We start from the raw sequence: 22,511 nt of genomic DNA on the forward strand, positions 1-22,511 counted from the left end.
GGGAGAGAAGCAAGTTCAAATGCCCTGGGGCATGAGTTTTATAGAAAGCCAGGGAAGGCCAGTATAACGGGACAAGATGATCGAGGCCAAAGGTGGTTAAAGATGAGGTCAGAGGGGTCAGATCACATACCCCTTAGAGACCAGGGTTTGGATTTTATTCTAAGTGTTCTGGGAAGAGACTGGACTCCTGCCAGAGGCACGCATTGAACAATGAGCAACCCAAGATAGTAAACCAGATCGGAATGGCCCTGGAGCCCCCGAACTGTCATTCATCCTGCAAACAGGTATCTAGAACGTTCACTCCAGGCCCTCTGCTGGTTTTGGGAAAGCAAAGACAGACATGGGATTTGGTGTGGGCCCTATGGGCTGCATCAGCTCTGTTGTCCCCTACAGCCTCCTTCCCAATCAGAGGTTGCCTCTTGCCCCGGGAATCTCAGACCTCTCTCTTCTGCTTGAAGAAACTCCCTGGGTCTCCACACAAGCCCCCTCCTCCTGGATGGGGTGAGAGATGGGCTTGCATGGAGGCTGAAGTTCAGAACCATAGTTACACTTCTGTGAGACTAAAGTAGCACACTGATAAGGACTGTAGGGCCTGAGGAAAGAGGAAATTTTGATCCAAGTGCTGGAATTCTGTTTTCCTTGGGTTTCCTTTGTTGACATGTGATCTGGGCAATGGATGCAGAACTCTTAGTGGTTGTAAGCATTGGCTCCAGAGCCAGACTGCCCAGGTGTGAATCCTAACCCAATACTTACCTCCTAAGCGACCTTGATCAAGTCACTTGACCTTTGTGTGCCTAAGTTGCTCCCCGAGTAAAAGTGAGAGAAGTAACCGTAGGTCACTCATAAGGTTGTGGTGAGGATTGGATGAATTACTATCTGCAGATCGCTTAGAATAGTACTTGGTACATACACGCAGCAAATCTGAGCTTTTGGTTACCTAGTCCAGCCTCCCTGTCGAACAGATGAGAAAAAATGAGGCTGAGGGAGGTGCAGTGAAGTGCCCAGGGTCACACAGCAAGCTAGTGGCGAAGTCAGGACTGGAGCTCAGGTTGGCTGAAATCAGCCCCCTGAAGGAAAGCTTGTTATCTCTCTGGGACCCCTTGATCTGGGGCCACCAAATGGGCCACCGTGATATTCTAGTGCCCAAGGGCCAATGATTCTGGACAGAACACCGCTCATTCATTGACCCTTTGTAAACTCATTTGTCACTGACGTACCTGCTCTCTGCCTGGCGCTTGGACTGCCAGGTTGGAGGCTGAGAGGCACATGCTAGGGCCTGAATCTCCCACGATGGCAGAAGAGCTTGGCAAAAGGAAAACTATTTTTCTGATTACAACACACTGATACCAACTGTGTGCAGTCCCCCCTCCCCCACATCAACCAATTTGCCAACTCTCCAGGCACCAATAATTTAATCCAGTTATGACACTGTCTACCCTGGAGTTAGCATCAGGCTCCACAGGTTAAGGGATCAGTCCAACAAGACTGCCCTGACTTCAGGTGTCAGTTGGCAGGTAATGGGTCCCCGGGATACTCACTTCTGTCCAACTTGGCTTCAAAGTCAGAGGTTCCCACACACACCCCCGCCCCGCAACAAGCTCAATACTTTCTGGAATGGCTCATAAAACTCAGAGAAACATGATTACTGGCTTATAAAGGATACAAAGGATATTATAAAGAATACAGATGAACAGCCAGATGAAGAAAGGTACACTGGGTGAGGTCTCCGGAAGGGTTCCAAGCTCAGAGATTTCTGTCCCAGTGGAGTTGGGGTGCATCACCACCCTTTGTGCACATGGATGTATTTATTCATCAACTGGAAGCTCTCTGAACTCCAGAGACTAATGGAGGTTTTGTTATGTAGGCACGAATGATTAAATCAGTGGCCATTGGTGATTAGCTCAACCTCCAGCTCCTTCTTCCCACCCCTAGAGGGGAGGGGTTAGGGCTGAAAGTTCTAACCCTCTAATCACTAATCACACACGGTTGGTTTTCTGGCAGCCAGACCCCATCCTGAAGCTCTCTAGGGGGACCACCAAGAGTCACCTCATTATCATAAACTCAGATATGACGGAAAGGGGCTTGTTATGACAACAAAAGACACTCCTCTCACCTCTATTAGGAAATCACAAGAGTTTTAGGAACTCTGTGCCAAGAATGGAGGTCAAACACCAAAATATATATGTTACATATTTTCAATTTACATATATTATATGTATTTAATTATGTTATATATAGATATATATATTTCTTAGTACATTGCAGTATCTCGATGGCATAATGGTGCACACTCAGTCCCTTGAATGGAGGCAAAAAACAAACAGAACAAGTATAACAAAGCAGAAAAGGAGTAGATTATAGGATGGGAGATTTAAACCAGTTATACTGGAGGTTATATTAGATGTAAATGGACTAAAAGTTCTAGATAAAGACTATCAAAAAAGATTTTAAAAATTCAACTACATGTTGTTTCTAAGAGACTTCTCGTAAAGGTTGACAGTAAAAGGCTTAGAAAAGATAGACCGTGCAAACACTAACCAAAAGAAAAGCTGGTGTAGTTATATGAATGTAAGACTTTACAAAAGAAAATAGACTTTAAGGCCAAGATCACTCTGTAATGAAAAAAGTTCAGGGCGCCTGGGTGGCTCAGTTGGTTAGGCGACTGCCTTCGGCTCAGGTCATGATCCTGGAGTCCCGGGATCGAGTCCCACATCGGGCTCCCCGCTCAGCGGGGAGTCTGCTTCTCCCTCTGACCCTCTTCCCTCTCGTGCTCTCTATCTCTCATTCTCTCTCTCTCAAATAAATAAATAAAATCTTTAAAAAAAAAAAAAGTTCAATTTATCAGGAAAATGTGATTTGCAGTTTCTGCACACCTAATAACTTGTCCTCAAAGTTTATAAAGCAAAAGTGAACAGAAATATGTCCAGAGTACACAAATCTATAGACAGAAAGTAGATTGGTGGGGGGCCAGGGGCTGGAAGGAGGTGAGGAAGGAAGAGTGATGGCTAACGGGTATGAGATTTCTTTTGGGTGTGATGAAAACAGCGGTGACGGTTGCACAACTTTGTGAACATATTAAAACCCACCAAACTGTACACTTTACATATACTAATTTAAAAAGTGGGCAGAAATAAAAACATATCCACAATCATAGTGGCAGATTTTAACATGCCTCTCTTAGTGATTGATAGAATAAAGCAGGAAAAAAAAACCCCAGTAAATATCGAGAATATGATCAGTAGATTAGTAGAGCCATGTCCATGTCCATGTGTGAGGGGAGGAGAGGCCAGCCCCAGCCCCGCAGCTCCTGGCCCAGCGAGCCCAGGGAGATGCAAGGCAGACAGACCGTCTGGAGGGATGATCCTTCTCCAGCAGGTGGACATAAGCAGATGAGGGTGGTTGCACATATGGAACACCTGCCCAGGGGGCCCCAGAACTAGACAGAGGTGGAGGTAAAATTTGAGTTTCTTCCCTAAAAAATGGCATACAGCTGGAAAGCTGAATAGCAGAAAATTGCTTGGGCATCTTGGTTAACATTTCCTGTCAAAGGAGACCTGAGCCTGAGGAGTTCTACAACTGAAGCCCCAATGTCCAGCCTTAAGACTTGAGGACACGGATGGCAGTTTTTCCAATGTTTTACTTTCTAGGAAAAAAAAAGAAAAAAAGAAAAATCATTTTCCAAAGTAAAAAAACAAAAAACAAAAAATGCACGCATTTTGTTGTTGTTTTTTTTAATCAGACAACGCCGAAGTGTTAATGGTGAGAAACTTGGTCTCCCTTGCACTCCTGATTCCTGTTCCCAAGCAGTCTGCCTAGAACAGGAAACCCTTTACTCTCTTTCTGCAGATTTTCTGTGCAGGTTCAAATGTACATACACAAATGCAGGAGGAGAATGTCCTTTTCCGCCGCGTCACAGATGGTAACATATTCTAGACTGTTCAGCACCTTGGGTGTTGGGTGTTTTGTTTTTGTTTTACTGTTTTAAGATACATTTTTATTTTGGAATAATTTTAGATTTACAGAAAAGTTGCAAAGATAGTACAGAGTTCCCACAGTGCCCCTCGCAGTATCCCCTAATAGGGACATGTTACCACGGTCATGGGTCACAACTAAGGAACCCAAATTGGTATGATACTGTTAACCAACCCACAGACTTTGTCTGGATTTCACCAGATTTTAGGTGAATGTCCTCTTTCTGTTCCAGGATCCAGTCTGGGATGCCACGTTGGATATAGCGCACCTTGATTTTTTTCACTTACTGTATCTTGCAGAATTTCCCTCTCTGTATAGATCTGCTTCTTTCTTTTAGGAACAGTAAGGCATGGCTCAGTGGCTCAGTCAGTTAAGCGTCCGACTCTTGATTTCAGCTCAGGTCATGATCTCAAGGTCCTGAGATCAAGCCGCACTGGGCTTGGTGCCGGGCATGGAGTCAGCTTAGTATTCTCCCTCTGCCCCTCCCCCCCACTTATGCGTGCACTCTCTCTAAGTAAACTAATTAATTAATTAATTAATTTATAAAAAAGAACATGAAGCCAGTAAAGCATAGGAGTTAAGACCATGAACTCAGAGGCCGGATTGCCTGAGTCCGAATCTGAGCTCCACTGGATTCCACCTGTGGCCAGATTAATGACCTTGACGTAGATTGATTTCCTCATTTGTAAAATGTGAATATTATTACGAGGATTAAATGAGTTAATACACGTCAAGTGCTTATCTAGGAAGCACTAGATAAACATTTGCTATTGTTTTATAACAGCTTCATGGAGATGTCGATTTGCCCACTTAGAGTCTACCATTCGGTGGCTTTTAATAGATTCAGAGTTGTGCAGCCATCACCACAATTTTAGAATGTTTTTGTCACCTTAAAAAGAGACACCATAGGGCACCTGGGTGGCTCAGTCATTGAGCGTCTGCCTTCGGCTCAGGTCATCATCCCAGGGTCCTGGGACCAAGTCCTGCATCGGGCTCCCTGTTCAGCGGGGAGTCTGCTTCTCCCCCGCCTGCCGCTCCCCCTGCTTGTGTTCGCTCTCTGACAAATAAATAAAATCTTCCAAAAAAAAAAAAAAGAGAGAGAGACACCGTACCCTTTTAACTACCACTGCCCAACCCCTCCCACTTCCATCCCACCCCCAGACACAAGCAACCTCTGACCTACTCTCTGCCTCTGGAGATTTGCCTGCTCTGGACGTTTCGTGTACGTGGAATCAGCTAACGTGGTCTTGTGTGTCGCGTCTTTCATCGAGTGGGCGTCCTCGAGGCTCATCCACGTTGTAGAAGGTGTCAGTGCGTCATTCCTTTTTGTGGCCAAACGACATCCCATGGTGCGGACGGGCCCCGTTTTTTGTTTATCCATTCATCTGTCGATGGACACTTGGGTTGTTTCCAGCGTTTGGCCATTGTGAATAGTGCTGCTATGAACATTCCAAGTTTTTGTGCGGATGTGTGTTTTCGGTGCTTCGGGGTGTAGACCTGGGAGTTGAATTGCCGGGTTGTAGGGGAACTATGTTGAATTTCCTGAAGAAGCCACAGCCATCTTTCTGTGCGTGGGGCTTCTGCAGGGCACCGTGAGGCCTCTGAGGGGGACCGGGGAACTCCCTTGCTGGCCCCGGTGCCGCCACAGGGGCCTCGGGGGCCGCAGGCCATGGCCCTGAAAGCCCAGGGCTGCTCCTCTGCACATCAAGGCATCTGTGTGCGTGCAGCTCACCCCATGTGGGAGAGCTTTGCCTCAGCTCTCCACATCCCTGCTGGCTTACCGTGAAACAGCCCACACGGGCACCATCTGACACACTTAACTGGCATCTAGCGTGGGTCCGGCTCCCAAACGGTTAGCTCGGGGAGGCCTGGGCTTTCCAGGCAGCACCACCCCCCGCCCCGCCCCGCCCCACCCCGAGTGGAGAGACCGGGCAGATGCCAGGCATGCCTTTCCCGGTTATTTTTATTTTGCACGGGAAACCATGGGAACACAGCAAGGACAAAGCATTTCTTCCACCTGCGAGAGGAACAGACGTTGGGCACAGGGGTCCCTTCGGGGAGGTGGAGCCTCCACAGTTAGACTGTGTGCCACGCACCACCGTGAGCAGTGTGGCAAGGCCTAGGGGCTGACTGCAGATTTAGGGGCGCTGTTGTGAGATGTGGTGTGAGTGGGACGGGAAAGCCTATTTAGGGGAGCCGACCCTACGTGCAGCAGTGATTAACAGACCAGTACGGGGCACGGGGGTACTGCACTCAGAGCCACCTCAACATTCTGCTGTCTCCTGCTCCCTGGAAGTCTCCAGATTTAAAAGCACGTCTCTGTCCCTTGTTTTCGGAAATCTGTCTTGTCTGCTGGAGGGCAACAAGAAACGCTACTGGTTGGCACCCACGGAGATGAATTACAGGGATCGAAGCCATTGGACCAGGGACACGCAGGCACAGGGTCTGGAAACAATTCTCGGGCTCCGGACAAACAGCTTTGTCACCGGAAGTCAGGAGGAAGACTGACCCCCATAGCCACTTTCTGAAGGGCAGCCTAGAACTGCAGTGTCCCGAAAAACACAAGGCAGCGTGTTCTCAGGGACTGCTGGATGGAGCAGCCCTTTGTAAGGAGAACGTGCAGCGGAGTGAGGCACACCTGAGTTCAAGTCCCAGCCCCACCCTTCCCAACTGGGTCACCTGGGGAAGGGGGACCAACCGTTCCCACCCTCAGGTTCCTCACCTGTGACATGGGAACGGCAACTCCAGACTCCCAGGATGGTTGAGAGAAAAGTATATACAGCATCAGCCTCGCAGCTGTCCAGTAAGGCATGTCCCTGAGGGCAGTGGTGTTGATTTTGCACGACCCGTCAAACCGTACATGGAAGCCAGGAGTGACTGGTCTGAATTTTAGCTCGGTAAGAAACTGGCTGCGCACCCTCGCTGGGCCTTCCTGGATTAGTTTTCTCAGGCTAATGTAACAAAGCACCCCAAGCTGGGGGGCTTAAAGCCACGGAAATGTGCTCGCTCACAGACCTGGAGGCCAGAAGTCCAAAATTAAGGTGTCCTTAGGGCTGCACTCAGTCCAAAGGCTGTAGGGGAGGATCCCGCCTTGCTTTGTTCAGCTGCTGGAGCAGCCGGGGTTCCTTGGTTTATGGCTGTGTCCCTCCAGCCTCAGCACAGTCACACTGTCTCGTGGCCTCCTCTGTTCTGAAGCTCCCTCTCCTTTCTCTTATGAGGACACCAGTGTTAGGATTTAGGGCCCACCCTCGTGCAGCGTGACCTCATCTTAGCTGCAGGGACCCTGTTTTCACACAGGATCACATTCTGAGGTTCCAGACGGACATAAGTTTGGGGGAATGCTATTCTATCCAGTCCACTTGCCGATAACATAAGGATCGTGGGCTGTGGGAGGCCGGCAGTATGGCAGTGGTTTGCAAGAGTGTGGGTGCTCTGCAGCCAAGACTGCCTGAGTTTGAGTTCCGTAGTGCCACTGACCAGCCGTGCAGCCTGGCGTGAGTCTACCAGCCTTTGTATACCTCGGGTTGCTTTGGTTCTACAATGGGGACAACAGGAATCCCATTTCGGAAGGCGTTCCGAGGATAAAAGGAGCTAAGTACAGCGTGGATTATATTCTTCTAGAAGGAGACTCTGATGTGACGATTCCTGTGCCGGTGATTTATGAAGGGAGCACCCCCAGAGGAGACCGCTGGGGAGTCGAGGAAGCAGGAAGGGAAGTGGGGGGAAGCATGCAGCAAGGGTGGGACTCGGGCAGAGCCTGTGGAGGGCTGTGAGCTCTGGAGTGTGACACTCACCTTCCTGCCCTTCGAGCCCGCCGGTTTAGTGGCCCCCGGTGCCTGGTCAGTGGCACAGGCACATTGACAAGGAGTGCGGGCGGACACAGGGACCCGAGGGCGTCGGCGCACCAGCACTGTCCGCCCCACAAGCACTCAGTCCCGTCACTGCCCGTGGCAGGTGCTCAGTAAATGTTCGCTCTCCTTGTCGTGCTCATCCCACTGGGAAGGCACCGTTCTGGTTCTGATGGGGTGAGGAGCACATTGGTCTGGTGTCAGGACACCTGCGTTGCAGCTCCCACATGGCTACTGATGAGCAGTGAGGTTTGGGGCAAGTGGCTCTCAGTCTTCTTGGGACGTTTTTGTCTTCAGCTATCAAGGGGTGCAGACAGTATGGGCATGTGGGTGGTGGTTGTTTGGTCTTAAAAAAAACAAAACCTAATGCATGTATTGATATTGTGAAAGACTGTAACAAAACTCAAAAGAAATACATGAGAATTCCCTCTGCCTCATTCTCAGGGCACTTGGCAGAGGTAAAACCGTTCCTTTTTATGCATCTGCATACAGAGTCCATGCCTGTTTTTTTTTTTTTTTTCAATGAGCCAAAGCTGCTACCCAGACATTGCAGGGAAACATGTATTTAGTTTTTCAAATTAAAGGGATTGTGCCATATGGATTGTCACTTGCCTTTTTTTTTTTTTTACAAATTAAAATTATGTGTTCTTTGGGTTGCCTTTTTTAAAAAATTGAGGTGAAATTCACATAACATAAGAGGAACAATTTTAAAATATACAGTTCAGCATTTAGTACATAATTTACTCACAGCATTTAGGCAACCATCACCTCTGTTTGGTTCCAGTACATTTTCAGTGCCCCCGAAGGAGACCCCGCACCCATCAGTGGTCAGTCCCCAGTCCACCCACCTGTCCGTTCCCCCAGCCTCCGGCAGCCACGAGGCTGCTCTCTGTCTGTATTCTGGACATGTCCTGTAAATGGAATCATACACCGTGTGGCCTTTTATGTCTGGCTTCTCTCACTTAGCTTCGTGTTTTCAAGGTTAATTACATTGTAGCAGGGGTCAGTCATGCCTCTGTATGGGTGGTTAATATTCCATCGCGTAGATAGACCACAACTGGTTTATCCATCCAGCCACTGATGGACATTCAGGCTCTTTCCACCTTTGGGCCATTATGAATAGTACTGCTGTGACTTTGTCGCTTGCCTTTTTGATTTACCCATTGTATCTCAGCCTTTTGGCCGGTTATCTGTGGTGTGGAAGGAAGGTCCTGTGTGTTTAACCATTTCTTTGCTCCTGTGACCAACCTTGGACTTGTTTCTTCCTGCACTTGCTCAAATGCACCTTTAAGTCTAGATCCAAGAATCCTAAATTGCTAGGTGGCTACATTTGTTCAGCCCTCTTCCAGCTTTTAACAAGGTCTGTGGATCTGTTAAAAACATAACCACCTTCTTTTAACTTCTCCAGGCACTTTTGTAATGACTCTTGGACTTTATCTGAGCCGCAACCTTTGGAACAAGGAGGACTAACATTTCCATTTTGTGGATAAAATGGCAGCTAACACTGAGGCCTGTTGTGAGCACTTCACATAGATTAACCCCTCTAACCTCACAAGAGCCCTCCCCCTGCCCCGGGTAGGGGCTGCCCATGATCCCACCTTCCAAGTGAGAAAATGGGCCCAAAGTCAACGGTAGACAAACGGCAAAGCAGGGAATGAGTCCAGGAAATCTGGCTTCAGACCCCAAGCTCTTAACCACTTTATTCTCCAGCCTCGGGTTAAAGCCGGGGCGCCCCGAAGGTGAACGAGGTAGCTGGGTTACGGATCCAGGTTTCTTTTCTCCAGATCCACACTCCGCCATCCCCCACACCATTCTTCCCACCCCATTTCTCCAGGAGCGGAATCTGTGCCCCCAACCTGCCACCACCAAGGATTAAATGAACTCAGCCCTTGATGCCCTGGCCCAGAGCCTGTAGTAGGACAGGTGCTCAGAGAGCAAACAGCAAATGTGTTTGTGGCTTTTTCAGATTCTGCTGCCACCTGATTCCAGCCCCAGCATGCATGCACACATACGTGTACACACGCGTGCACGCGCACACGCTGTGTCTGAGAAATGCCCTTCTGGGAGACATCAGTGGTGTGCTCTTGTCCCACCGGCAGAGCCCAGGCCCTGCCTTGCAGCAGTGGCTGAGGGATGTTAGCAGGGGCACGCGCCCAGTGCCCAGGACCTCCAGGGGGCCTTGGGACACCCCACGAGGGGTACGGCGGGGGGGGGGGCTGCAGCCTCTAGGCTGACGCCGCACTGAAGGAGGAGGAGAGCCTGAGAAGTCACCGACTTTGTGAGCTCCAAGTGGGGCTCGTGGCTTGTTCTTCATGCTGTGTTGTATTCCTCTGCATGCTAGCACCCCGCTTTCTCTCTGTCTTCTGCTATTAATGGGCATTTCAGTTGTTTCCAGTCTGGGGCTATTACGAATAAAGCTCCCGTGAACGTTTTTGTATGTGTCTTGTGCCGTAGAGATTGTCACTTTCCTTCTTCACTGACCAGTGTGTCTCAGTCTTAATTAGCCTCCTAGTGTGTGGTTGTGCAGCCGTTTATGGAGCCGCCCTCCTCCTGTTGGGCGTATACCCGGGAGGCGGCTGCTGGTGCGTACAGCATGTGCCTCAGCTTTGGTCGGTAACGCCCGTGTTCCAAAGCCGCTCCGAGCAGCGATGCTCGCGCGTTCCTGCGTCCCTACCTTCTCCCCAGCACTCAGCACTCAGGACTTTCCATTCTAGCCGTTCTGTCGGGATGCCTGCCCCTTCTTTCCATCCCTGCTTCCCCTCCCCACCCCAGCCCGGCCTGGCATCTCTGCATCTCTCAGCCGCATCGCTTAGGACACCCCGGCAGGTCAAGGAGGAGGCTGGGTGCTGGTCTCGGCCCCAGGCCCGCCCGTAAAGAAAGGATTCTGCTTCGTCGGCTTGTGTGATTTCCTCCTGCACTTTGTATGCACAGCCTTGTTGGAGAGGTAGGAAGGTAGAAAATGTGCAGATGGACACGTGTAAGTCTCAGAGAGGTTAACGTTGCTTCAAAAGCCAGAAGTTATATGTTGTGTTGGAACCTAGACGTTCCAGCTCATCTTTCTCTTACTCTCTGGAGCCTCCCGGTCACTTGGCCATCAGCGTCCTTGTTATAATTCCTTTCCCTCCGGCCTGTCTCGTTTGCATAGTGCACACCTGCCCTCCGGCAACCTTTCTTCTCTGGCTCCCCCTCCCTGGTCTCCCCGGCCTGACCCTCCTCCTGCTTCCTACAGGCCCTACAAAACCCTGAGGCTCTTGTTGCCCCTTCAGGTGAAAATCCAACCTCCTTCCTGGCCATTGAGGCCCCACGTGGTCTAGGCTTGCTTGCAGCTCAAGCTCCCGCTGCCCCTTGCCCACTGTGCTTTGGCCACTAGCTTTGGTCACCAGTGTCGCCCTTCAGCTCGCCAGACTCGCAGTGTCTTCCCCCAGGGTCTTTGCACCTGCTGGTGCTTGCCTGCAATGCTTGTCCTCGTCATCTGCCCGCCCTTTGGTCCTTCAGGTCTCAGTGTAAATGGCTCTTATAAGAGGGCTTTCTGCTCCCACCGTCTACAGTGGGTCCCCTCGAGATGCTCTACAGGCCCCATTACATCTGCCGTGTCACTTACCATCATCTGTAATGACACCATCTCTGTCTGATGTCTGTGAGTCAGTCAGAGCACAAATGTGTTTCATTTATTGACCATCACGATCCTAGTGATTCTAGGTCAGTGTCAGGTACACAGCAGACGCTCCATAAACGCTGCGTGTGTGTGTGCGTGTGTGTGTGTATGTGCAAAAAGATGGGAGGGTGCTCCAAGCAGGTGGGCCCGTCAGAGAAAGTATGGACCAGAGTCTGCCCCATGGTGACACTTTCTGGTGACCTTAGCAGAGCCTCTGAGTCTTGTCCTGCAGTGGGAAGGCGGTGTGGCATCATGGAAAGGACATGGGACGTGAGAGTCCGAAAACTGGGCTTGGAGTCCCGGCTCTGCCAGCACTTGGCTGTATGTCTTTGAACAAGTCTGTCTCTGGGCCTCAGTTTTCTGGTTCTATAAGATGGGACAGATGTTAAAAACCAACAGTAATGGGCGCCTGGGTGGCTCAGTTGGTTAAGCGACTGCCTTCGGCTCAGGTCATGATCCTGGAGTCCCGGGATCGAGTCCTGCATCGGGCTCCCTGCTCGGCGGGGAGTCTGCTTCTCCCTCTGACCCTCTCCCCTCTCGTGCTCTCTCTCTATCTCATTCTCTCTCTCAAATAAATAAATAAATAAATCTTTAAAAAAATACATTAAAAACCAACAGTAATAACACCCATTCCCAGTGGCTGGAAACAACACTAAAATAGGGGCAGGGATGTAAAGCAGTTTGTCCTTCATGGGCTTAGTGGGAGTGAGTTGTGCTTTGGGAATGTGCATGTCTGGGGGGACTGACTCCCCCGGGCTATTCCATCAGCCCGGAGCGTCTCCCACGCGGGAACCCCAGCATACAGACGGTTGGGGCAGGATGGCCGCCCTCCGGGACATCCGCGTTTGTGCCTGTCACATAAAATCTCAAAATCTTCAAGGGCAGGACCCACGTCTTATCCGGGTTTGTGGCCCCGGCAGCATCACACACCTTTCTGGACACCACAGATGCTCGTTCTTCATGGTGATTACCTGCTTGGGAATATCCAGGGCAGGGGAGGGGAGAGATTCAGATGGGATGGAGCAACTTGGACGAGGGAGTCGTGTCGGGGGAATAGTGGAGGAGTCACACACAGAAGAAACGACTCTTCTCAGATGCCTGGAACATCAGCCCCATGCCCCCCGAACACAGGAGAACCAAGTTAGCCTGCGGTTGAGCCTGACCACCACTGCTCCTGGGAAGCAAGGATTAGCTGTCTGCCCCGGTGCCTGGAGGAGGCCAAATAAGGGTCCCCCAAAATATCAGACCCTAATCCCTGAAACCTGTGGATGTTACTTTATACGGTAAAATCTTTACAGATGTGATTTCGTTTCAGATCTTGAGATGGGGAGGTTATCCTGAATTATTCAGGTCCTAAATGCAATCGAAGTGTCTTTATAAGAGGGGGGCACAGAGAGGTCTCACACACAGAAGAGGAGGAGGCCGTGGGACCACGGAGGCAAGGACTGGAGTGATGAGGCCACAAGCCAAGGAACGCTGGCAGCCACCAGAAGCTGGAAAAAGAAAGGACCCGTTCTCCCCTGAAACCTCCGGAGCGAGCACAGTTCCGGCAACATCTTGACTTTGGACTGATTTTCAACTTCTGGCTTCCAGAACTATGAGAAAAAAAATTTCTGATGTGTTAAGCTATCAGATTTGGTTGGTCATTTGTTACATCAGCCACATGAAACTAGCACAGTTCATTAACTCACCAGACCACTTAGCGAGCACCTACTGTGCGCCAGGCACTGTGCTAGCTGAGGCAGTCCACAGTGACTAGGTCAGTCAAGGCCCTGCCTCCTGGGGCCGACAGTATACTTGGGCGCCAGGGGCAGGAGGAACAGAGGACGAACGAGTAACAGACACCACTCCTTGGCTATGTGCCAGGCATCATCTTCCATATGCTTCCTGTGTATTCACTAAATTAATCCTCACAACAGCCGTCTGGGGTAGGGTACTGCTATGCCCATCTTGTAGATATGGAAACTGAGGCACAGAGAGGCTAGTCCGAAGCCACACAGACCATAAATGGGAGAGCCCAGTGTGTACGCTCAGAACCTCTGCTCTGAATCATCTTTTGTCAGATGATAAGACCTATGAGACGGTAGTTGTAACATGTGCAGTGAAGGTAGTAGACAGGATGGGAAGTTCATTTGGGGGGGGCCGGGAAGGAAAGGGCCTCTGTGGGGAGGGGACGGTTGAGCTGAGGCCTGAACGAGGGGAGCCAGCTCAGGGGACATTGAAAGGAAGGAAAGTGCCGGCCCAGCGTCCTGAGGGGGGGATGAGCTCGGAGGGACCCAGGGATAGGAAGCAGGTGCTGGCACCAGGGAACAGGGCACGGAGAAGGCTCGGGGCCAGCGGCATCTCCGTAGGAAGCTGTGGTTGGGTTAAGCCGGGGAGGCGGAGGGGGAGGCTCACCTGCTGGTCTCGCTCGCCCCACCCCAGGCATGTCAGAGCGTGAGCGGCAAGTGATGAAGAAGCTGAAGGAGGTGGTGGACAAGCAACGCGACGAGATCCGCGCCAAGGACAGGGAGCTCGGTCTGAAGAATGAGGATGTGGAGGCTGTAAGTGATGAGCCCCTACCCCGTGTCCACCCTCCCAGCCGGCAGATACAATGGGAGACTGGATCCTCCCTGTAGGCGGTTCCCCTTTTCTCCCTTGGGCTCACGCTGTGGGCCCTGTGGGGCGGGGGTCCTGCCTGAGGCCGCAGCTGTGGGGAGGACCCTCAGCCGGTCCGCATCGTAACAGCAGGAGGGAACGTGGCACTGCCTGGTGACCTGCTGCTCCCATGCCTTGGGGAGCTGCCGAGGCCCAGCCTGGCTTTGTTCTGACCCCAAGGCTTCCTCCAACCCACCCTCTTCGTGCCCCTCTGTGAGCAGGCCAGCATGGTCCAGGCTGCTCCAGGAACCCATACAGTGTCTCCACCTGAATTAGAAAGACACCCCTTTCTCAAGGCATGTTACTTCCATCTGTTGGGAAATCATCATGATATACTGACAAAACACTTATCTTCCATCTATCATAAAATTATCATAGTAAATATACAAATTGCCCATCTCTGGCATCAACAGTTGTAAGAATATGAACAAACTTCAAACGAGTCAGGATGTCTCCAATATGATGGCACGCCTGTAGAGGATTTGCCCTTGTACAGTACACAACATGAGCTACTGTATGAGCAGCCCCATAAATGGCCTTCCTCTTTCTCCAGCTGCAACAGCAGCAGACCCGGTTGATGAAGATCAACCACGACCTCCGGCACCGTGTCACAGTGGTGGAGGCCCAGGGGAAGGCCCTGATCGAACAGAAGGTAGAACTAGAGGCAGATCTGCAAACCAAGGAACAGGAGATGGGCAGCCTACGGGCAGAGCTCGGGAAGCTGCGAGAGAGACTGCAGGGCGAACTCAGCCAGAACGGAGAGGAGGAGCCCGAGGTAAGTGGGAAGCCAGCCACTGAAGCAGATGGGAAGGTAGGTCTGTGAGCTGGCTCGAGGTGGGCAAGGCTGCCTTGCTTTCCCCATTACACTTGAGGGAAGTGGGAGGAACCTGGGAGGAGCCATGGTGTGTAGCTAACTGTGTGGATTCTAGAGCTGGTCTGCTTCAGTTCAGTCTAACCTGTTAACTACCTCCCTGACCTTGGATAATTTATTTAGCCTTTCTGTGGCCCAGTTTCTTCGAGTCTAAAATGGGAGTAATAATAGTACTTAGTGCCAGATTATTATGAGAATTAAATGAGTTACTTCATTTAAAGTGTCAACTGCCACAATAATCTGGAGGAGTCAAAAAAGCTTTTCGAAGGAAGTGACTAAAAGAATGAGAGTTAACAAGTGAATGGAGAGTGAGTTCCAGGCAGGGGAGTGGCACAATGCAAAGGCCCTGTGGCAGGAGAAATTGCAATGGAATCGAGAAAGGATAAGGAGGCGAGGGTGGCTGGTATGCAGGGGAAGGAGGAGGAGGAAGGTCTGAGTGAGGTCAGAGAGATAGGTGGGGGCCAGTCCTGCGGGCCAGGTAGGCCACAGAGTGGAGTTTGGTCTTCTACCTGAGAGCACTGTGCTGAGTACTGTGGAGCTTCAAGGAGCTTACAGCCCAGTGCAGGAGACAGACTTGGGTGCCTCCAAGTGGCGTCACACTTAAGGTGGGAGGGAACTGTCTTAGTGGTAAGAGATTGTCTTCGTCTGGGTTCCCTCGAAGCAGAGCCTGAGAAAAGGAAAATGGGCAGGAGATCAGAGGCATGAGACAGGGGAGAAGGAAAAGTGAATTTGAGTGTGTGTTATTGGGGCTGCGGTGGAAGCTCAGTCCTGCTGGGACCTCTGAGAAGCACAGAGACCATGTCCCAGAACAGTCTTTCTGGAGGAGAAAGGCTTGGAACATAAATTTATCCGCCTGCACCTGCCCCCAGTAGCGGAGGGTAGCCCCCAGGGGTGTCATCTCCCTGATATTCCTGGGCAGAACTTACAGAGCAGATCTCAGGGCACGAGTGGGAAGACGTGCAGTGTGTGCTTGAGGCGGGGCCCCATCTGCATGGGTGGGACTACACCACAGCTGCAGCGAAAATCCACATGGGCCCAGGGCTGCGACATGGGGTGCCAGAGGTGTCTCCCCTGTAGATGTGCCCCCCAGGGGTGGGTGGGTGTCAGCAACGCAGAAGTAGGACAGTTAATCATGATGGGGGTGGTGTGCAGTTTCATGGAAGAGCTGTCCCTTCAGCTGGATGTCAGTGTTCACAATGCTAAGATTTTGAGAGGTAGATGGATGATGGATATGCTGCTTCAGAAAAGCATAGTGGACTCTTAGGGAAAAGCTCGGGGCTTACTCTTTCTTCCAGCAAATACTTATTGACTGTTTCTTGTTTGCAGGCACTGTCCTAGTTTCCGGGGTTACAGGTCAGGGAGGTAAGACAGATGAGCTCACCATCAGGTTGGCCCAAGTGCCAGCACAGTCAGTAGGTGTCTTTCAGGCCAGACACTTCTAGGTTCTCTGAAGGACAGGAACCTGGGATACAGTTAGGGAGGTAAGGGAACGAAGTCTTAAAAGGGAGAGATTAGGGCTAGTTTTTGGCCAAAAGTGACAGAAGCCCAAATTAAAATGGGTTTAAGGATTTAAAAAAAGAATTTTTGGTTGTATAGCTAAAAACTTTGAGTTAAGGATGGCTTCAGGTATAGCTGGTTCCAGGTGCCCAAATGATGCTATCAGATGTCTCAGCTTTGCTTTCCTCTGTGTTGGTGTTGTTCTCAGGTAGGCTATGCCATATAGTGGCCCTTGGTACTCTTATCAGCTTAGCAACCCCAGTGAAAAGAAGTTGCCTCTTTCCCAAATTCCCAGCAAGTCTCAGGAAACCCTCTCCTCAGCCCATCACTGAACCAGTCATGGTGGCCTGAGGTCTAGAATATGCATAGTGTCCATTCCTGAGTCATATGGCTACCCCGCGTGGTGTCCATCCATGCCGCATGCGCTGAGAGTGGGGATGGGGGCATTTCTCCAGAGGACAGCTGCAAGGACTCAGCCCCGAGAAGTACGGAAACAGATGCAGGGCAGGCAGAGACACAGCTGTCGCCTGCAGTGCCCGGAAGGCCACACACACAGCTCTGGGCAGTGGGGACTGTGGGTCCCTCCACGGGCTTCGGCAGGGGAGTAATGGGATCAGCTCTGAGTTTATGGAGGACAGTTTGGGCAAGGAGGTTGCTGATGGCAGAACATGGCTGTTGGGAGCCCTTTGCAATAATCCAGGCAAGAAAGCAAGGGCTGGAGCAAATCTATGGCAGTGGGATGTAGGGGATGAGGCAGATGCCAAAAACAACCGCTAGGCGAAGCCTGCTCCCCTGGTGTACCCCTTCCAGCCTCTTGTGCCCCATGAGAACTCAGGCCTGTCTCCTCCTGGGCAGGCAGGGCTCGGTCGAAACCCAGGTCCTGAGGACGCCACCCCAGCCACAACACTCCAAGCCCTGCTCCAGATCTGTTTAGCAACAAGGACAGGGACATGTCACACCTCCTTGGCCCGCCTGCCTGTTTCAATTCCTCTTGCTGGAACAGGGGGCGGCGGGGTAGGGGACAGAAATGGAGGAGTAAAGTCAGGTAGCAGTTATAATTAACCCACTGAGCTGCTTTGCAGAGTCTCTTCCCAAACTCGGGGTGCCTTTGCTGGGTTTGACTCCCGCCCTCAGAGCTGGGTGGAGTTCAAGTGCTTGTCACTCAAACAGGGAAGCCGCAGGCCGTGGGGGCTTTCCACCTGCAGCTGTGTAACCTGGGGCTCATGCATCATTTTGGTGCTCAGCTTCCTGTCTGATAAGTGAGGGGAATGAGCTTGACTTGGTTCAGTAGATCAAATAGTGTGGCTGGGATCGAGGGCCACGGGATCGGAGGAGGGCACAATGAATTCTCAGTGGGAAGCAAGGGCAGGGCAAGTGTTCAAGGCATTGAGAGGGGTCTTATGGGGTGGGTAGGATGTCTGGGGTGGAATGTGGGGTAGGCCACTCCAGACAGGAGGAAGAACGTGAGCCAGACTGGAGAATGAGCAGGTGTGGCTGGGGTGGTGGGTTAGTCCTGGCACGACATTGGTAAGAGGAGATGGGAGCTATGGAGGGATCCAGAGCTGGGGAGGAGTCCATTCTCATCAATGCCTAGATTACTCCAGTTCTCCCCACTGATTCATGCAATCCTTTCTGAGCTATTTCACTGTCATTTCACTGTGATCTCCAGTAAACAAAGCTCCTGGTATATTTTTATAACATAGTTATTGAGATATAATTCAATTATTGAAAGTATACAATGCAACGGGTTTTAGTATATTTACTCTCTCGTACAACCAACACCACTATCTAGAACATTTCCATCACCGTAAAAAGAAACGCCATACCCACGAGTAGCCACTCCCCATCTCTGCGTCCCGCAGCCCCTGGCCACCACAAATCTATTTTCTGTCTCTACGGATTTGCCTGTTGCAGACATTTCAGGGAAACAGAGTCGTGGGACATGTGGTCCTGACCAGCTTCTTCGTTCAGTGTGTTTTCTCACTCATCCAGCTCCTTATGTTTTCACATGGAAGCTTCCTGCCTTTCACAGGTAGACATAGAAACTCCTAAGAAAATGATTTGGTGGGCTCCCTGTCTAAAGGACTTCATATAAAATCAGTAAGAAAACTGACGTTAATAGTTACCTACTTGACATCTCTGCCTTACAAATTCTGATATCTTAGTGTGTGTTTGTTTAAGTGAGCGGGGAAAGCAGATGGGGCCTAATGGCTGGCGTGTGAAGCCAGGTTTTCTGGCTGAATGTGTGCATGGTGGGCCTAGAAGTTACCGGGGGTGACCAGGGCACAGTCACTCCCTGTTGTTGGGCCAGGGGCTGTTCAGAAGTATGTTCGAGGGGCTGCCGGAGCATTGTGGCCTTGATGTGCCCAGGCGGGGGGAGTGGGTCCAGGAGGCCAGGCCTAAGGACGCAGGGCCCTGGTGGAAGATGTTGCCTCCATTTTGGCCACTCTGGTCCTGCTGCTTGTCAGCGGGTTCTCTTGGGCCTCCTGGGGAGTGCCTGGGGCCTCAGGGCATCTCCCTCTGTGCCCAAAGTGCCTCCGGGGACCAGAGGACAATCCTCGATAACCCCAGGCACCTCCATGGTCCCTCGTGGAGGAAGCCTACCTAGAAGACCCACTGCCGATGGGCCTGATTTCCATGTTGGAAAGAGCCTTTTCAGTCTCTCTCCCAGGACAGGCCTATCCAAGAGCACTGCATTAGTGCCTGCTGGCTTCCAGGAAAGCTGCACTCCCAGGCAATGGTCCCGGAAGTCGGGACTTTCTTTGCAAACCTGTCTGGGAATCCCCCAAGCTCTAGGGCATCAGGTTGCTACCCTGATTGAAGAGCCATCCTTCCTCCAGAGAAAAAGACCTCAGGCCTGAGGAAGCCCTTCGGTGTCTTGGGTGCTCACAACCCATGCGGGTAAGCAGAAACCGGCTGTGTCCAGAGGGAGTGTGTGAGCCTGAGGTTTGGGTCCATGGCCTGGCTGCCAGTGCCTATGGGGCCCAGGCACGAAAGGAAAAAGGGGTAGGGGCTGAGCAGGCATGGAAAGAACACATAGAAGGCAATAGCTGCCACGTAGGACCAGCCCAGTGTGTTACCATGTGGACCCAGTGTGACCCAATCTTTTCAGTATTTTTTCCAAAAGGAAGCCCAAAACCCAAACTTTAGTGTGAAATCCCCCAATATAAAACTGTTGGAAACTAATTCCAAAAAGTTCTAGAACACAGTGAAGTCCAAACAAAATGTGTGTGGGGGCTGGTCTGCGCCCAGACTTCCTGGTGAACTCCTACACATTCGTCAGGACCCCATGCACAGAAACCACATCTGCAGTAACGTCTTCCATGATCCTTCCCAGTTAGAGTTTGATGTCCTTGCTCCTCTCTTATCATCTGACCCTGTAAGCTTTCCTGTGTGTCTCTTCCTTCCACTCCCACCGAATTCATCTCATCAGCTCAATGCCCAGCAGGCACAGAGTTGATGCTCAATGAATGTTGAATGTTTATCGAGACATCCAGTATTTATTGAGACAGCCATTTACTTATGGAATATTTATTACAGACCTTCAGGGATGCTCTGTGGTTAACCTGGGCAGGGGAAGAGAAGGGAACTGGTGTTAGTGCCTGCTGTATACCAGCTGCTTGATGCACGGTCTTGGGTAGAGGACCCCGTCCGGCTATGTGGCTCTGTAGGAGGTGGACGCTGAAGACGAACCCTGAGGACACAGCCCCCCTGAAGGTGTGTCATCAGCAGATGCCTCGAGTACCTTCTTGGGACGTTAAATCGTCCAACATTTCCTCCCCTACTTCTTGGGTGGGAGCCCCACTCCACTGCCCATCTGTCAGGTGTCCATTTTCTACTGCAGGCACATGCCTCCCCTGCTGGGCGACTCTTCTGTCACCTGATCTGCCCTGGGGGGTGGTGTCTCCTTTCAAGTGTCCTTTCCCAGAACAGCCCATCCTGACTTCCAGGACACAGGCATCTCGGCTCTCCCTTCCTGGGTCCTTCAACGGCCTGCCTTGTGTCACCATCTGGGTCGGAGTGCCTCTCCCCCTGTGCTGCTGTGGGGGTTTGGCGGGGGGGGGGGGGGTGTCTCTATTTCAATCCCATATTCCCCTGTTCCAGAGCTTCCCCATTGTTGTCCTGAACTTGTGTCCACTCCTTCCAGTGGATGATGGGATATCGGCGGTTCAAGGGTGTCAGGAATGCCGGGAGAGTATGGGCCACCTGCAGATCTGGCCAGCTGACTTGGGGGCAGCTTGCAAAAACTTCCTTGCTTTCAAACAATGGGGGAAAAAAACCACAAGAGTTGGCAAGGATGTGGAGAAGGTGGAACCCTCCTACGCTGCTGAGTGAAAAGTGGGGCAGCTGCTGTGGAAAACAATTTGGCCATTCCTCAAAGAGTCACACATAGAGTCACCATGTGACCCAGCAGCTCCACCCCTAGGTACCCACCCGGAAGAACTGGGAACAGGTGTTCAGACAAATCCTTGTGCACAGATGTTTGTGGCAGCACTATTCACACTAGCCAAAAGGTGGAAACTGCCCAAATACCCATCAGTGGATAAAGGATACACAAAACGTGGCATATCCATACACGGGAATAGTATTCAGCCATAAAAAGGAATAGAGCCCTGACTCCCTACAGCATGGATGAACCTTGAAAACGTGTTAACTGAAAGAAGCCAGGCACAAAAGGAAACATACTGTATGATTCCATTTATTCGAAATGTCCAGACAAGGCAAATCCATAGAGACAGAGCGCAGATGGTGGTCACCAGGGGCTGAGGGTGGGAGGGATTAGGGAATGACTGTTAATGGAGTTTCCTTTGGGGGAGATGAAAATGTTCCAGAACTAGACAGAGGTGGTGATTGCACAACGTTGTGAACGTACTAAATGCTACTGAATTGTATATTTTAAAATAGTCAATTTTATGCTAAGTGTATATTACCACAGTTTGGGTTTTTTTGGGGAGGGGGAACCTTCTTCCTGTGAGAAAGAGGGAGGACGGGGTTTGGGTCTGGCCTGGGGCAGGTGACTTAGCATGGTAGTATCCATCTGAGTGACCTGCGTGGAAGAGAAATGCCCTGCATCTCACACCTGCTGTGCTGCTACCTGCCCCTGCCCCCCACCCCACCCCGGGCTTCCACTGACCTCCAGAGCACAGATGCCCTTAGCCTTGGGGGAGGAGAGGGCTTGACCAGAAGGCCAGTAACACATCGGAAAACATGTGACTTAATGCCAGACGAAAAAGGAAGAGAAAATTGTGCATGAGCTGTGATTCTAACAACTCTGGCTAAATTAGCAATGGCCTTATTAGCAATGGTCTTAGTAAGAATATGAGGCGAGAATGTGGGAAAAGGAAAGCAGATTGATGAGGGTGGCAGCATTTGAGCCATGCTGTTTCTTCTCCTTGGACTCCTTGTAATGTTATTTGTAAGAAGACCCTGAGTCAGGTGGGGAGGCACCAGGACAGCAGGTCTAGCTAGTGAGAAGGCGAACAAGGAACAGGTGGCCGCTGGCTTTCATCTCCAAAGGGACACCGACTGCACAAACGTGAGCACAGGCCGCCCGCGAGTTCTTAAAATAGCGCCCCCGGCAAGCTGCAGAGGCCCTGGGAGGGTGGGAAATTCGGGCTCTGGCAGGATGTGGAGGGGGCGCTGCTGGTGGCCGCCAGGAATTCATTAGCAGCATCTCTGCCGCCTCCAGACGGAGCCAGGCGGGGAGGAGTGTGCCTCAGAGGCGGAGAAGGTGGCCATGGATCTCAAGGACCCCAACCGCCCCCGGTTCACGCTGCAGGAGCTGCGGGATGTACTACACGAGAGGAACGAACTCAAGTCCAAAGTGTTTCTCTTGCAGGAGGAGCTGACGTACTACAAGAGGTGAGCATCCCCGGGAGCTCCCAGGCTGGCTGCTTTCTGGGGTTGTAGGTCTTGGGAAGACAGGGATTGCACGTGTCTCCGTTCCGGGGACCGTGTTGGGCCAGAAGGACTTACACACACACCTCACAAGCCCTTTCTGAAACCCTTAGGCCCAGGTGCGTTTTATGAT

At 51.3% G+C, this 22,511-nt stretch overlaps 1 protein-coding gene across 4 annotated transcripts in view; it reads left to right on the forward strand.

Moving 5' to 3' along the window:
- RILPL1 (Rab interacting lysosomal protein like 1) overlaps positions 1–22,511 on the forward strand; it is a 40,611-nt gene that overhangs the window by 7,242 nt on the left and 10,858 nt on the right. For all 4 annotated transcript variants that reach the window (XM_027576327.2, XM_027576325.2, XM_027576326.2 and 1 more), the window contains exons 3-5: positions 13,900–14,018; positions 14,666–14,887; positions 22,170–22,342. In XM_027576327.2, the coding sequence (XP_027432128.1) occupies positions 13,900–14,018; positions 14,666–14,887; positions 22,170–22,342 (514 nt within the window). The remainder of the gene's footprint in view (positions 1–13,899; positions 14,019–14,665; positions 14,888–22,169; positions 22,343–22,511) is intronic.

Source organism: Zalophus californianus, chromosome 14 (genome assembly GCF_009762305.2).
Source record: "Zalophus californianus isolate mZalCal1 chromosome 14, mZalCal1.pri.v2, whole genome shotgun sequence".
In the NCBI taxonomy this organism is placed as follows: domain Eukaryota; kingdom Metazoa; phylum Chordata; class Mammalia; order Carnivora; family Otariidae; genus Zalophus; species Zalophus californianus.